Source organism: Gossypium hirsutum, chromosome D13 (assembly GCF_007990345.1).
Source record: "Gossypium hirsutum isolate 1008001.06 chromosome D13, Gossypium_hirsutum_v2.1, whole genome shotgun sequence".
Classification (NCBI taxonomy): Eukaryota; Viridiplantae; Streptophyta; class Magnoliopsida; order Malvales; family Malvaceae; genus Gossypium; species Gossypium hirsutum.
Genome location: NC_053449.1, coordinates 22,839,328 through 22,855,524, shown reverse-complemented (window position 1 = coordinate 22,855,524; position 16,197 = coordinate 22,839,328). Strand labels below are relative to the sequence as shown.

General features: G+C 34.4%; 1 protein-coding gene across 2 annotated transcripts; it reads left to right on the top strand.

The window, feature by feature from the left end:
* Nucleotides 1-8,154: 8,154 nt before the first annotated feature.
* On the top strand, nt 8,155-11,315 carry LOC121225076 (cilia- and flagella-associated protein 251). 2 transcript variants are annotated; one of them, XM_041108910.1, is made up of 5 exons: nt 8,155-8,256; nt 8,460-8,505; nt 8,603-10,209; nt 10,317-10,453; nt 10,855-11,315. In XM_041108910.1, the coding sequence occupies exons 3-5, from the start codon at nt 8,604-8,606 to the stop codon at nt 11,068-11,070; spliced, it is 1,959 nt and encodes a 652-aa protein (XP_040964844.1). In that variant the 5' UTR covers nt 8,155-8,256; nt 8,460-8,505; nt 8,603; the 3' UTR covers nt 11,071-11,315. The 2 variants fall into 2 exon arrangements, with proteins under 2 accessions (XP_040964844.1, XP_040964845.1); XM_041108911.1 differs by having other exon boundaries at nt 8,594-10,209.
* The last annotated feature ends 4,882 nt before the right edge of the window (nt 11,316-16,197 follow it).

The following is a 16,197-nucleotide window of genomic DNA, read 5'->3' as shown; positions in this document are numbered from 1 at the left end:
TTGTCATGGCCGGCCACTACTCATTAGGGGGGGAAATTTGACATGCAAGTCCCCCCCTTTGTCCACATGCACTAGTAGGTCCTCACACATTGACCTATCACATTTTAAAATTTTCTCACATAAGTCCTATTGACTAAATTCACATGAAATCAACCCAATTGAAGCTTGAAATTTTCACACATTCATAATTACATATTCTACACAATAAGTATCACATTCAAACATTTCGGTGACTCGGTTTAGCGGTCCCGAAACCACTTCCCGACTAGGGTCAACTTTGGGCTGTCACATCACATTTATTAAAACGGTCCTCAACTCAACTTTTTGCAAAAATTATGATTTTGTCCCTAAACTTTTGCATATTTATATTTTTGTCCCAAAGCTCAAAAATTAAATTTCACTCCTTATTCGCATGCTTTACAACATGTTGAACACGTTTTCCCTCTATGGAAACATCAAATTCTCACTCTAACATGTACTTTTGAACATTAAATATTTTTACCGATTATGTCAATTTACCCGTTTTCGCTTAAAATTGCTTAGCAAAAGTTGTTTAACATAATTTCTAGCTTCATATTCTACCATGAAACAGAAAAATAAATATATTTCACCTATGGGTATTTTTCCAAATATGAACCCTAACATGAATTAATGGTAGAATAAGCTAAACAGAGCTACGAGGATCTCAAAAATGCGAAGAACATTAAAAACGGGGCTAGGATGCACTTACTATGAGCTTCAGAAAGTGAAGAAACCCTAGATATGGCTTCCTTCAAATTTCAGAAGCAACTTATGAAGATGGACACCATTTTTCCATCTTTTTCCCATTTTAATTCTATTTATTTACTAATGACTAAAATGCCCTTACTTAAAAAAAATCTATTTCACTAATCCTATGCCCATTTTTGTCCTTCAATCAACTAATAGTCTAATTACCACATAAAGACCTCCAATTTAAAATTTCATAACAATTGGACACCTCTAACATGTAGAACTCAACTTTTGCACTTTTTACAATTTAGTCCTTTTGACTAAATTGATTGCCCAAACGTCGAAATTTTCAAACGAAATTTTCCCAAAATTTTTCAGTGAAATTTTAGACCATAAAAATATAGTGATAATAATATTTTCCCTCGTCAAATTTGTGGTCCCAAAACCACTGTTCCGACTAGGCCTAGAATCGGGCTGTTACAATCCCAACCCAATGCATATGCAATATGTCACAAAATCTCATACATAATCATATCTCAATACTTTTCACATTCATTTGACATCCTCAACATACTTTTAGTAAATGGAAACCCATTCCACAGCCGAGTTTTGCAACATGACTCTGATACCACTAAATGTAACACCCCAAACCCGACCTAGAAGTTAGGCCTGAATCTGGCGTGTCACATTAAAGTGTGATATGAGTCGCAAAGGCCCAACTCAATCTTAAGAACGTGATGGGCTCAAATTACCACAAGGCCCAATAATGAGGTCAAAGGCCAGGCAAATATGTATGAAACTAAATAGAATCGTTCAAGACTTCATTAGCAAGGCCTTAGATGCGTATACAAAGTAAAAAGAAAATCAAAATTCACTTTCTTGTTTTCAAGAAAATCAAGAAACCGAATCTTGGTCCAATTTTTCTGTTTTGAGCGATTTCAAGAATCAAGAAAATCAAGATTTCAAATCTTGGAAATCTTGGTCCAAGAAACTGAATCTTGCAGCTAAAGCGCATTGGATCTCAGTTACGAGCATCAACGAACCAATTTCGGGAGAGAACGGATTACAAGCCCAAGTTCCTGAAGATACGACCTAATACGATGTTCCAAGCCCAAACAAAAAGTTTAAATTAGACTTAGTTGAAAATCATGCCAAATTGTCAAAGTGGCCCAATTTGTAAAATTTTAATTCTTTAAATACTTAGTTTTAATTTTTAGACTTTATGAATAAATTTCTATGTAAGAATTCAGTCCAAGAGGCCCATTTAAAGGCCTTGGACGAAATTCCCTTGAAAGACGACAATTAGGGTTTTTTTTAGTTTTCCTAGTAGGGATAGGAAAGTAGTTAGGAGGCCTATATATATGGCTTGGCTGGCCACCCTTATAGATGATATATTGAATTCAGATTTTTTTTGTGGAGTGAAAACTCTTTTTGAGTTTCTCCAAGAATTCTCTCTTGAGTTTTCTTTAGAAGTAGTTTTAACAATCTTTTTGATTGTCGGAACCATCTTCAACCTTCTTCTTGCCATGTTTTTACATTGGAGGGAAGATTAGAGCCGTTTGAAGGGAATTGTGAAATCTTTCTTGATTTCAAGGCTTCTTAGGACTTTATCCATCTTTCTTGCTGTTTGTTCTTTTTTTAATTATTTTTGTTTGTGTCGAATTGTTGATTAACTTGGTTTAATTGTTTTTGTTGCGTTTCCACCCATTCCAAGCTTCAAGGATCTATTTTGCAACATTCTTTGGCATCAAGAAACGTTCTTTATTCATCCTTTCTTGCTGCCCAAGTATCATTCTATTTCAATTTGGTTTTCTTGGTCTTTTAAGTTTAATTTTCTGTTTTTTGTTTTCGTTTCAGATCTAAGTGTAGATAGTTTTCGTAAGACTTTTCCCGTGACTTGGCAACCGATCTTGGTCCGCGCGCAACCCCCTATCATTTGGTATCAGATTTTGGGCGTTTTGAGTGTTCTTGGTTGATTTCTAAACTGATTTCCTTCAAAAAAACAGCATATAGCATTTTTTACCCAGAAAAATTTTTGAAAAAAAATTCATTTGAGTGGGTAAACGTTGTCCGATTGGCCTAAAATTTTATATGCATATTTTTGGCACTGTGATAGAATATTAAAAAATATCTCCCATAAAAAAATCAGTAGAAAAAGTCAAAAAAATAATAAGAGGAAATAAAATAAAAATTAAAAAAATATTCAGCGGGTTGAATTTAGTGTCAAAACTTTTCAAATCAAATATACAATATTTAAGGACATTCCAGTTTAAATTTTGTGATTTTTGGAGATCGGGAACACCTCAAACGAAGTTGTCAAGTTACTCCGCAGTTTTTTTAGGTTTTCGAGTGTCAGCAATTTTTATTGATTCTTAGATGTAGGTTTTCATTTGTTTTGCTTTTATTCTTCCTTTACACTATCTAACACCTTCTTGTTTCTTGTGTTAGTAGGAATTAAAAGTGTGCACAATTCTTCCTTGGTGCGACACAAATCAATTAGTGTCTCGTCACTTTTTGGACTCCTAGTGCAATTAAGATTCTTTGGTAGTTACGGTTCATACACTTTCTAATTGATTGATATAGACTCTAATAAAGAACTCACAAGACTGAATTCTACCTCTTTGAGAATTTGATTTTCCTTTTTGAGTGATTAACGGTGAGGTTTGTTAATTTTTGAGTGTTGAGTGTTTATTTTGCAGGTATTCCAAAAAAAATTAAAAATAAAATAAGATGTCTAGAATTGGTCAAGTCGTTGATTTTTCTGATTCGAGGACGAATCTTTTTGAGGAATGGGGTAATGATACGAGTCACAAAGGCCCAACTCAAGCTCAAGAGCGTGATGGGCTCAAATTACCACAAGGCCCAATAACGAGGTCAAAGGCCAGGCAAATGCGTATGAAACTAAATGGAACCATTCAAGACTTCATTAGCAAGACCTTAGATGCATATACAAAGGAAAAAGAAAATCAAGATTCACTTTCTTGTTTTCAAGAAAATCAAGAAATTGAATCTTGGTCCAATTTTGCTGTTTTGAGTGATTTCAAGAATCAAGAAAATCAAGATTTCAAATCTTAGAAATCTTGGTCCAAGAAACTGAATTTTGCAGCTAAGGCGCATTGGATCTCAGTTACGAGCATCAACGAACCAATTTCGGGAGAGAACGGATTACAAGCCCAAGTTCTTGAAGATACGACCCAATAAGATGTTCCAAGCCCAACCAAGAAGTTTAAATTAGACTTAGTTGAAAATCAGGCCAAATTGTCAAAGTGGCCCAATTTGTAAAATTTTAATTCTTTAAATACTTAGTTTTAATTTTTAGACTTTATGAATAAATTTCTATGTAAGAATTCAGTCCAAGAGGCCCATTTAAAGGCCTTGGACGAAATTCCCTTGAAAGGCAACAATTAGGGTTTTTTTTAATTTTCCTAGTAGGGATAGGAAAGTAGTTAGGAGGCCTATATATATGGCTTGGCTGGCCACCCTTATAGATGATATATTGAATTCATATTTTTTTGTAGAGTGAAAGCTCTCTTTGAGTTTCTCCAAGAATTCTCTGTTGAGTTTTCTTTAGAAGTAGTTTTAACAATCTTTTTTATTCTGGGAGCCATCTTCAACCTTCTTCTTGCCGTGTTTTTACATTGGAGGGACGATTAGAGTCGTTTGAAGGGGGTTGTGAAATCTTTCTTGATTTCAAGGCTTCTTAGGACTTTATCCATCTTTCTTGCTGTTTGTTCTTTTTTTAATTATTTTTGTTTGTGTCGAATTGTTGATTAACTTGGTTTAATTGTTCTTGTTGCGTTTCCACCCATTCCAAGCTTCAAGGATCTGTTTTGCAACATTCTTTGGCATCAAGAAACGTTCTTTATTCATCCTTTCTTGCCGCCCAAGTATCATTCTATTTCAATTTGGTTTTCTTGGTCTTTTAAGTTTAATTTTTTGTTTTTTGTTTTCGCTTCAGATCTAAGTGTCGATAGTTTTCGTAAGACTTTTCCCGTGACTTGGCAACTCGATCTTGGTCCCCGCGCAACCCCCTATCAAAGTGTTTTTCGAAAACCATGTTTTCATTAAAAACTATTATTGAAATTTCCAACTTCTTGCCATTTAAAACTTGTATAAAAAATCAGTTTGCATTTGTTTATTTTCAATCGAGGTTTATTAAAAAGTTTTTACCTTCAAACCTTATTGTTGCGGAAGCTTAAGTTAAAGCAAATGATTTACAATAACATGATATTTAAAAATTGAGGTGCGGAAACGTAGTGTTAGAAAACAGTTAACGTTTTGGAAAATCGTGTTCTACTCCTAGCAAATATAAATCACATCAAATCCCAAATTTAAAATCCAGAAATTATAGAGGCCTTATTACAACCCAAATCAAAATCAAATTGCTTAAGTAAATGAGCAAAATAGAACAAAACAAGTGCAGTTGTGTGACCCTCTCCGAGTCCCTCGCAGCTCCGAACCATCTAACGCTGGGGATTACCTGATCAAGCAACCGTTCCAAGTTTCTCAAGTTCCCCAACCTAGATCAATCAACAAAAGGCCACACTCATATTTCGTTGCCAGAGATTATTCACTAGGCCTTAGGGAAACCCGATAGCGCAAAGTCAATAGTTAAAGAGAGAGAAAAAATAATCAGCCTACACCTCCTTTAAGGGTCGAAACCAAAAGTACTAAGAATGATGGGGATAAAATGGGGCAACGATACTCCTTTTTTGTCAGAAGACTCTATAAATCGATACGATAATACCACTAAGAGAGCAAGAGAATATTCGGCCAAGTATCCCCAAAAGAGAAGGATGAAGAACAGAGGCCGGTATTGAACAAGGGTTAGAGAATAAAAATGCAAGAAACTATTGAAAGGAGAGGAGAATGAAAATGGAGGAGAGGAGAGGAGAAGAGTAAAGATTCGGCCAGAGAATGTGGAGAGATTAAGAACACTCAGAGAGTATACAGTTAAGGCTCAGACAGAAAGAGGAGGAGCAAAGTTCAGCTTTGGCACATAAAGGGATTGAAACAAAGTAAGGCCAAGAATTAAAAAAATGCCTATTCAGCCAAAGAAGGAAAAAAATGACACCAAAATCAACCAGAAGAGAAAAAAAGAGGCGAGAGACCATAATTCCGAAAAACAACAGAATGTCGAATATGCACAAAGAGCAGTCGGCACTTTGCCCACTCCGAAAAGATCCCAACTTTCCCTTCAACCGAAACTAATGCAAGATTAGAGTTTCAATTTGGCTGCACAACTTCCAACATCAAATCCCTTATTTCCTCCCAAATTCTCTCCACCAAATCCACACCAACCACCATCAAAATCCCCTTTTTTTCCTCCTTGAATCATTCAAATTCCAACCTGCAGAGTTCTAATCAAAGTCCACTTCTCATGTAGCAAGGAAGTAAAATAAATACTCCCTTGCGTAACAAGAGACTCAAACTCAAGCTCCCTTGCCACCTTAGTCACGCCACTACCACTAGACTACAAGCTCATCTTATGTCATGATTTCACAAAAAAATATTTATAAAGCCTTCAAGCTAAGGCCAAGATTCACTTAAGAGCAAAAATAAAAAATTTTGCTAAAGCCTAGGTTTGAACCTAAGACTTCTCCAACACTCCCAACTCTTCCTAAATCACTTAACAACTGAAGCATACATTCATTTATGCATAGTTTCCTAACCTTTCCCTTGCTCAAGGCCAAATACTTCTAGGCCCAAATTCTGGGGCGTTACAATTTAAATATCATTGAGACTCCTTAAGAGATTTTAGTGACAATAGAGTGCTTAAAGAAAGAATTTGAAATGAAAGACCTTGGAAAGAAAAGATTTTATCTAGAGTTACAAAATGAGCACCTAAAGAATGGAATCCTTGTGCATCAAACAACATATATAGAAAAAGTGCTAAGAATATTTTACATGCATAACGCACAACCGTTGAGCACCCCAATGATTGTTAGGTTACTTTATGTAAATAAAGACACTTTCCGTCCTCAAGAAAATGATAAAGATTTTCTTGGTCCTAAAGTACCATATTTAAGTGCTATTGGTGCATTAATGTATCTTGCTAGTCATACACGACCTAATATATCATTTGTTTTCAACTTATTAGAAATATTTAGCTCTTATCCAACCCGAAGACAGTGGAATTGGGTTAAGTATGGTTTTCGTTATTTTCAAGGTACAAGAGATATAGGTTTATATTTCCCTAACCTACCCAAAACAGAATTGGTTGGTTTTGCAGATGCAGAGTACTTATCTGATCCTTACAATGCTCGATCACAAACTGGTTATGTTTCCCCATATAGTGGTACTGCAATTTCTTGGTTCTCTATGAAATAAACAATTACTGCTACTTCTTTTAATCATGTTGGGATTTTGGTAATCCATGAGGCTACTCGTGAATGTGTGTGGCTAATGTTTGTAATTCATCACATACGAAAAGATTGTGGTTTATGTTCTGAAAAAAAAAGCTCCAACAATCTTATATGAAGATAATACAGATTGCATTGCACAACTTAAGGAAAGATATATTAAGGGTGATAGAACAAAACATATATCACCAAAATTTTTCTTCACTCATTATCTATAAAAGAATAGAGATATAAATGTTCAACAGATTCGTTCACATGAAAATTTGACAGATCTTTTAACTAAGGTGCTCCCTATTGCTACATTTAAGAAGTTAATTTTCAACATTGGATTGCATTGTCTCAAAGATCTTAAGTGATGCTTACATGAGGGGGTGTAAATTCACACTATATTTTTTTTTGTTGTTGTGATATACTATGTATCAAAGGATTATGTACTATTTTTTCCTTCACTAGATTTTTGTCTCACAGAGTTTTTCCTAGTAAAGTTTTTAATGAGACATATCCTTTATACAATGAACATACAATGGGAGAGTGTTATGAATGCTATTAAGTGGATGTTTAACCTTTCACCTTTCATCTCTCTTGACCTTTCACCTTTAACCTTTCATCTTTTTGTAACCCCTTTCCTATTTATGTTTAGAATAAAAAGAGTCTAAACCCCTAAATATAGAGAGAAGTATCTACTTGAAAAGATAATGAAAATATAGAAGGCAATAGAAATGGTCATATTTTGATATCATCTTTTGTCTATTATTTTTGTTTATGATATACTAAGTATAATATAAGATTATATAGATATTAATTTTTAATTTCTAATTTAAATTTCCTGAAACGTAGTGAGAGCATTATATAGATATTATTTTTGATATACTAAGCATTTTCTTGTATCGAAATGCTGCACATGCAGAGGCAAAAAGAACAGGGCTATTAAGGTTGCCACTTGCCAGTGTAGAGCAAACACGTTGAACTGCGGAAACTAATCTCTGCATGCAAATCGACATCTGCCCGTCTCCTCTTCCAACACGTGTCATTGTCAACACTCTCCACTCTCCTTTTAGTTCTCTTGCCTCTTACACTTTGCATTTTTCCTCCCAGGTTTTCAATCGAAACATCATCTACTCTCTCAGAAGATTCGTCATGGCCTCATCCACTTTCAAACTAACCATTCATCTACCACTCTCAGGTATAGTTTCTAAAATTAAAGGCTTACACAAATCGAATCTGTTCTTTTCTCATTCCTTTTTCTTTCTGTTGTTCTTCATTGCTTTTTCTCTCCCCTTTAAATCCTCGACATATACTTAGTTTGATGATCATGTTTCAGAATTTGAAGTCATCTTCACGATAGATTAATTAGGTTCCTGTTTCAAAAACTTTTCTGTTTTGCAGCATCCATCAAAGTCTGAAGCCAAGTTACAAATTAACCATACTAAAGGTTAGCTGCATACAATTTAGATTTTGTTGGTGATACTAGTTTTTGTTGTTTAGATAAGTAAGAAACTAATTTCAAGGCTTTGCTTAAGTGGTTCTAGGATGGATGATCGAGAATTAGAATGGGAAATCCAAGAATCATCAACAGAGGATAGTGAGAATGGCAAACTAAGTTGGTTGATGAGATTGGGAAGGAAAATATTTGTCACTGGAATTGTTATATCATCTGCACCACTTGTCTTTCCTCCAATTATGGCTATTTCTGCTATTGGGTTCGTCTGTTCGGTCCCTTATGGTGTCTTATTAGTAAGCTATGTTTGCACTAAGACTTTAATGAGTAGGTTACTTCCAATGCCTTCGCGATCTGCCCCATTATTGTTGGAATATGGAAAAGCATGTAATGACGAAGAAGAAGAAGAAGAAGAAGAAGAAGAAGAAGAAGAAGAAGAAGAAGAAGAAGAAGAAGAAGAAACTAATGGAGTACAAAATGAAGTTATTAAAGGAGATATTAGCATAGAGAGGGAGGAAGAAGAGTTAAAAGAGGACATTATTGAAGAAATTGAGGCTAGAATTGAATTGGTTGACAAGAGAAATGAGGAACCAGATAAAGGGGATATTTTGCAAAAGGGTGCATATCAGAAAGATGGGGTCCAAAATGATGTAAAGAGATCAGCTGGAGATGATAGTGAATTTATGAATGAAAGGCCATCCCAAAGTTTTGAAGAAGTTAAGGAAATAACAGGAATGCAAACAGAGCAGCCAATGATAGGGGAATGTCGAAACAAACCGCCAGCAGAAAAGGGCCAGGGTATTGAAGCTGTTGTCCAAAGGGACGAAAAGTGCAGCAGCAATCTTGTGAATGAAACGCCATTGGGATCCGGAAATGTGAAAGAGAAAGATGAATACGTTCAGTTAATTCGGGCCATTGATGCTTTAGTGAATGAGAAATTTAGAGGGACAACTCGAGAACAACAAAAAGAAAAGGAGGTTCCGGGAATAAATGAAGTTAAAGAGGAGGAATATGTGAGAGATAAACAGCCAATAGAGGAGACCTGCAATGTTGTGATTGAGTTTGTGGAAGATGAGAAGAATGGCAACAATAAGGAGAACGAAAAACAATTTCTGATGGAAAAGGTAGATGTGCATTTCACCCAGTCTACTGATATTGAAGAGGATGAAGAGTTAGTAAGGGAGACTAGGGGATTATTAGAAAAAATCCGGGACCAGGGGGAAAGAGGTTATATGGATGCTAAGCCGAGTACAGAAAAAGTGCATGTTGGTACTGAGAAAGATGATAAGCAAATTTTGCAAATTTCTGCAAATGCCGTCGCTGATTACGGGATGGAAATGCCAACTAGTGAATCTGAAACTGAAGTAGAAAAAAATAAAGCTGATAGCAAAGAGCAAATGAAGGGATCTGTGGAAATGGATATTCAGAAAAGGGAGCAACCAGTAGGGCCAGTGAGTGAAACTGCGAATGATGATAGCATTACAAAGGGGCTTACAGTCGAAATTGCTGCATCGATTGTAGGACAAGCAAAAGATGAAAACATTGTAGATCCAAGCTATCAACTGAATAAGGAGAAGAAAGATGTGGTTTTTTCCAATGAAGATGAAAGAGAGATCAGTGAGGAACAAGGGCTTGACCTTTCAGAAAATTTAAGTTCAGTTAGTCTGCAGGGGTCCCCTCAAGAAGTGAACACTGAAGGTAGCATCTGCAATAGTTTCTTTTCAGCTTAATTTGTTTCATGTTTTGCTTTTGTTTATAAGGTTAATTGTGATTCTAATGATTATACTCAAATGCTACATATGCAGAAAGTTGGCCTTCATCTAGTTACTCACTTCACCAAGACGCTTCTGATTCTTCAGATCTTCCTGTTTCTACAAAAGCTCAGGAAGCAGATAACACTAAAATTCCTGTAGAAAATGCCACGGATGCCCCATCCAATGAGGTTAGGCCTAAGATAATTTATGTCGCATGTCACGCAACTATTACTTAATATATATGTCTGTCAGTCTCATTAAGATCGGGAGCCATGCTCCAAATAGTTGAAGTATAAGGTCAGAATTCTTTTATTATCAAACTGGTCTTATTACCTGCTAGAATAGTCATGTACACATGTTCAATTTCAATTTAAATGATGTTCCCTTGTCTTGAGCATTTTTAAAGCGTACTTTTTAATGAATTACCATGTCAAGGCATGTCCGTCCCTCGTGCTGGTAAACCCCTACTAGAACCATTTCTTTCCTATAAATGTGCTTACCACAAAGGATTGTGAACGTGGATATGTAGGTTTCTCATGAAGAGTAGTTCATCACATTGATCACACATTTAACTATCATCTGACTGCAGGCAATACACTGTGAGGAGAAGATTTGGGAACAAATGAATGCTCTGAGAACAATAGTGGGGTATAAAGCCGCCCGAAGAGAGACATGCATAGAAGAATTGAAAGCTCTGTATGTGTTCACTGGAATTGAGCCCCCTGCATCCTTGAAGGACACGTGTGATCCTGCAGAAGTCGATGCGAAGCTTGGGTTTCTCAAATCTGTAGTTGGAGTTAAATAGGAATGTGGTTCATTATGGACTTGCTTTTAGGTACTTGGTCGAACTTTATTTATTTATAGTTTTATAGTTTGTGACGTTAGAGACATTAGATTTAAGAGTAGAGAAGCTTGGAGTGCAGGATATTGAATGAATTCTGTGTAGTGTCTTGGAGTGAGAACTCTGCAGGCCTTTCCCTTGCATTAATAGTTCTCCAGCTTTTTTGTTTTTACAGAAAATTTATATTAGTAAATTTCTTTGTTCCTTTCCTTCTGTTTTTTCCTTAATCCACATAGGGAACTTAAACTCTACGTTTTTCTCATCTCCGTATCTGATTTTTTTTTTTTTTTTACTTTTTGGTCATACTTTTCTTTTTTCCTTTCCTTCTGTTTTTTCCTTAATCCACATAGGGAACTTAAACTCTACGTTTTTCTCATCTCCGTATCTGATTTTTTTTCTTTTACTTTTTTGGTCATACTTAGACTAATTTTTTGTTCAAGTATCACTAAAAGTTGACTTTATTTAAAAAAAAAATTAACTTGGTATCCTATCTAAATTATGTATTTCATATCGTTAGTTTTTAAATTTAATTCGTTTGATTCGATGAAATACATTATTAAAAAATTTATGAAAATAAAAAATAAAATATACTTTTAAAAGAATCGATCTAATCAAAGTTTATTAGCGCGGTTTAACCGATACAAGTCAAACTCTATCTTCTCAGCATGTCAAATTTGGTTTGGTTTTAGATTGATGAAGAACTTTTTATCTTGTCTGAAGTTGAAAAACAAAATTCTCGGCCTTAAAGAGGATGAAGAAAAATAAGATAAAATAAAACAATTATTTTTTTATATATTTTAAAAGTTCGTAATAATCTATTAAATTAAAATAATTTAACTATTTGTGATTAATTTTTTTTAAACTAAGTTAAAAAAATAGTTTAGAATTTTTTTGAAATTGATTTAATGATTTGATTAACCAAGAAAAAATAATTTAAATATCACCTCTAAGAAAATGTGAAAAAGAAAAAAAATAGAATTTAGATTGTCAATTTGTGACTTCAGATTTTTTTTAACATTCGAATAATTTATTTTAACACGCTTTTATCTTACAATGATACAGTACGTTGTCTGTGATGTGATACTTATTTCAAAGAAATAAAATTATTAAATTTTTGTTTAAGGTAGAATTTGAATTTGACAGATTTAAAAAATTAAATACAGACAAGATTTTTTAGTAGATTTAGTGAAATGTTAGGATATAATTGTCATGTTTAGAGTTTTGTTATTTTTGGGCAAATTATTTTGATATAATTGGCATGCTGAATGTTTCAGTATAATATATTTGCCAAAATGAGCAGTAAGGGGTTCTCCAGATTCACCATAAGTGTATTCGTTGGCGTGTTTGGCGAGCTAGGGTTTCTCATGTAAGTTGTGAATTGGGGGTTCGCCAGTCTGTTTAGCGAACTGGGATTTGGCAATCATAGATTGAGTTAGACTCGAATTAGGAAATAAAGATATAGTGTATTTATGAATACTTTACGTGCAAATAACACCTTTCCTAAGTCAAGTAGGGTATTTTAAGATTTTCAGGACACTTAAGTCTATAAGTGTGACCATTAATTCATGAGAGTTTTCTCATTAAATACTCTATCGTCAAGTCTCTGTTTCTGAACCAAGTTCGTAGCGATCAAGGTAAGTCTCTACCATGTTAGGTAATTATTTAGAAAGCTAGGTTCATTTGCATGTGTGAATTCTGTAAGTATGGTCTGTCTAAGTAATATGTGTGTTTGTTTATATTGCGAACCGGCCAGACCATCCACCAGCAAGTATAAGGCAAAACCAAGCTTGTTTAGTTTCTCAGTTTTTTAGTAAGTGATCTGAGATACATCATAAGCATTTTCATTATCATGTTTTTCAGTCTGAATGCTTAAGGCTCATATCTTGTGTGTAAACTATGATGGTTTTTAAGAACATTGTTTTCAAACTAAGTTTCAAAAGTAGTTCTCAACGAAAACCTATTTTCAAGCTTTGAGAATATATTTTAAAACATGTTTTTAAGTCTGTGTTTTAAAAATACTTTTTATGCGAGCTCTTAAGAAAGTTGACTTTTTTAAGTATGTTTTACAAAACGGTTTTATAAACTGTGTTTTTACGAGATTTTGTACGAGCTTTTTACAAGTGTTTTCAAGTAAGCTCCCTATGCGAGCTCTTTGTGATATGTCTCTGTGTGTGCTCCTTTACAAGCCATGTTGGACATATTGACATACCAAAGGATTATAAGTATTCACCTCTTTGTTTCTTGGACTTTAGGCGTTGAGGCCTTGGGACATGTAGAGTGATAAGGGAATGTGGAACTATATACTCCATTCATTGGCACATGTTGGTATACAGGAGAGTGTATTTTCTTGTGCTACACTTATGGGACATTATAAGGACTCTTTGAGTTATTCTGAGGCATTATAAAGAGATCCACATATCCAACGAGACTAAGATAAGTGTGGGCTTAAACATATCTTATATCCCTCAGCCATTCTGATAAGCGTGTTAAATGCGAGAACATATTTTATGTATCTCAACAAGATAAGTATGTGAGCATGTTTTCATGCTGTATACGTTCTGTTTTCAAGAATGCACAAGTTAAGTTTTCAAGTATGAATTCTCCGTAACACATACGAAACTATTTTTCAAACTTATGTTTTCTGACAGGATCTGTGAACTGGGTCTCACAATTTCACTAGCAAACCAACACGCAAAATGATTTTAATATTAAGTTTTCTTTATGTTTTAAAATTTTTATTCTAAAAGCATACTTTGTTGATTCCTATTTAATCACTGAGTTCTCAATGAACCACCCACCCCTCTCTTACTTCGCAAGTAAATAGGTTGTGGATAGCAGTGGCGAGGTAGATGACTTGTCGAGGCTCACTTCTGACTGGATATTGGCGACCTGGGAAAATAGGCGATGAGGTTTATTTTATGAGGGCTTTAGACTTATTATATTTTGATTCTGTTATCCAAATAGGTCCTTTAAAGTTTTAGCTATTTTGTTTTGTGAACCATGACTTAGAATATTTATTATCTTATGTTACGAATAAAGTCGATGTTTTCATGCAAGAATGTTACGTTGAGTTGCTATTAAAATATGCAAGTCAGATTTATTACTAAGCAGTGTTTTCTACGATCCTTATATGTTTTTTATTCCAAAATTACACGTGTACCCATAATTTAGCGAACCCATGCATATAGACAAAAACTGTTAGATATGAAACCCCTTGGCATGTATAATCCTTTGTTTGTGAAACTTGTTAGTATGCGAACCTTTGATGTGTGTTTGGGTGTGAACTTAATAAAATTATGTGAACTGTTGTATTATGAACTTAAGCTATAAATGAATGATTTAACTTGTGTTGTGAACTTGTATGGGCAAACATAGTCTAAGTTGTTATTTGTGAACCTACGCTGATTTGCAAACTTGTAATCTTGTGTGAGCTCATACTATTTGCATTATACAAACTTATATTGTATTTTATCATGTGTGCGAACCTTAACTTGTTCATATATGACCTATGAACCATCCTTTGTGGTTTTGTAAGTGCACATGTTTTCCGCTGTGTGAATTATTTTAGTTGTTGTGTTTTAACTTAATGCATTATCTGTTATTATTATATGGTGTGTTGGAGGTTAGATTGGGAGTTAACAGAGAGTCATTTCAGTTGGTAATGTAGCTCGCTAGATTTAGGTCAAACCTACACAGTCGGGTTTGGGGTGTTACATATTTGCTGCCCTTTGGTGTGGTGGAGTTTGGCACTTTGGTGCCTTTTGGTGTGGTGGACAAATGTATTACGCTGTCTTACGACTTAAAATTTCGATGATCTTTGGTTTGGTAGAGGAGTTTGTGTATTGGAGTTGACTTTTATAGAGTTTACTATGGGTGAAAATGAACTGACATGTTAATAATGAATTTCAAATATGAATATAGATTGTTAAAAGTAAAATCAAGTATTGTGAACTAAATGAGATGAAAAGATAGTAATTGAATAGTTAAGATAATAATAATTTAATATGATAATGTGTTCTAAAAGTGTGTGACCTAGTGAACTCATCTTAAGTTGTACTACCCCATACCCGGCCCGGTCACTGAGCTTGAATACTAGGACACTGCACCACCATATCACATCAATTTCCTCACAAATGTCACGTTTAGTATACATGCAACTTTATTTTCTTTTGTTACTACAACATTTATGCGAATATTAAGATATACAAGCTCAATTTAACGTTTAATCAAGTTGTCAAACAACAAATGAACATAAAATAGGCATAAATCAAGCCTTGGAACCACTTAGAAAAATTTCCAAAACTATTACGTAGGTACCGATACAGCCTTTACGGTATCGATATTTTTCTTAAGTGGTATCGATACCATTTGAAAAATCGATACCAAACTAACATTCTATTTCTCGCCAAATTTTAAAACATCAAAAATTATCGGTACCTTTCGCAATCGATAAACTTACCCCAAGTATCGATACGCAGGCTAAGGTATCGATACCAATTTATATCCTGACTCCCTGCACTTTTGAAGTTACAGAGGTATCGTTTTTAAAATCCACATATTGATACATCTGTTCCAGACTACCAAATTTCAACATATATCAGCATTGAAATCATTTAAACTCAATCCTAAATAACATGCTTCATTCACCTAGTTAAATAACCATCAAAGTATCCAAAATAGCAATCCCAACATTATATTCACGTGCACATACTTCCAAACATAAATAGCATGCAAACAACCCAAAAATTGACTTAGCAAAACCAATATAAAATCTACCACATTGCCTTAAACTTTCATATCAAAATAACCATTAACACCTACTATAGCAACTAAAGAGTGACTTGGATCAATCCCTTGAAGGCCACACCCTCACAATAGGAATGCAACAAGTCTACAAAGGTTAAAATAGAGTGGAAGTGAATGCTAAGAATAACCACTATGTAACAAGTCATTATGCATCAACTAAACAAACATTTCTCATATTCATAACATATTTAATTCTAATATCATGTTTCACACATTTAACCACATGATTATTTAAGTATATATCACAGCACAAATAAACCATATTTTGTCACATTCAATCATATT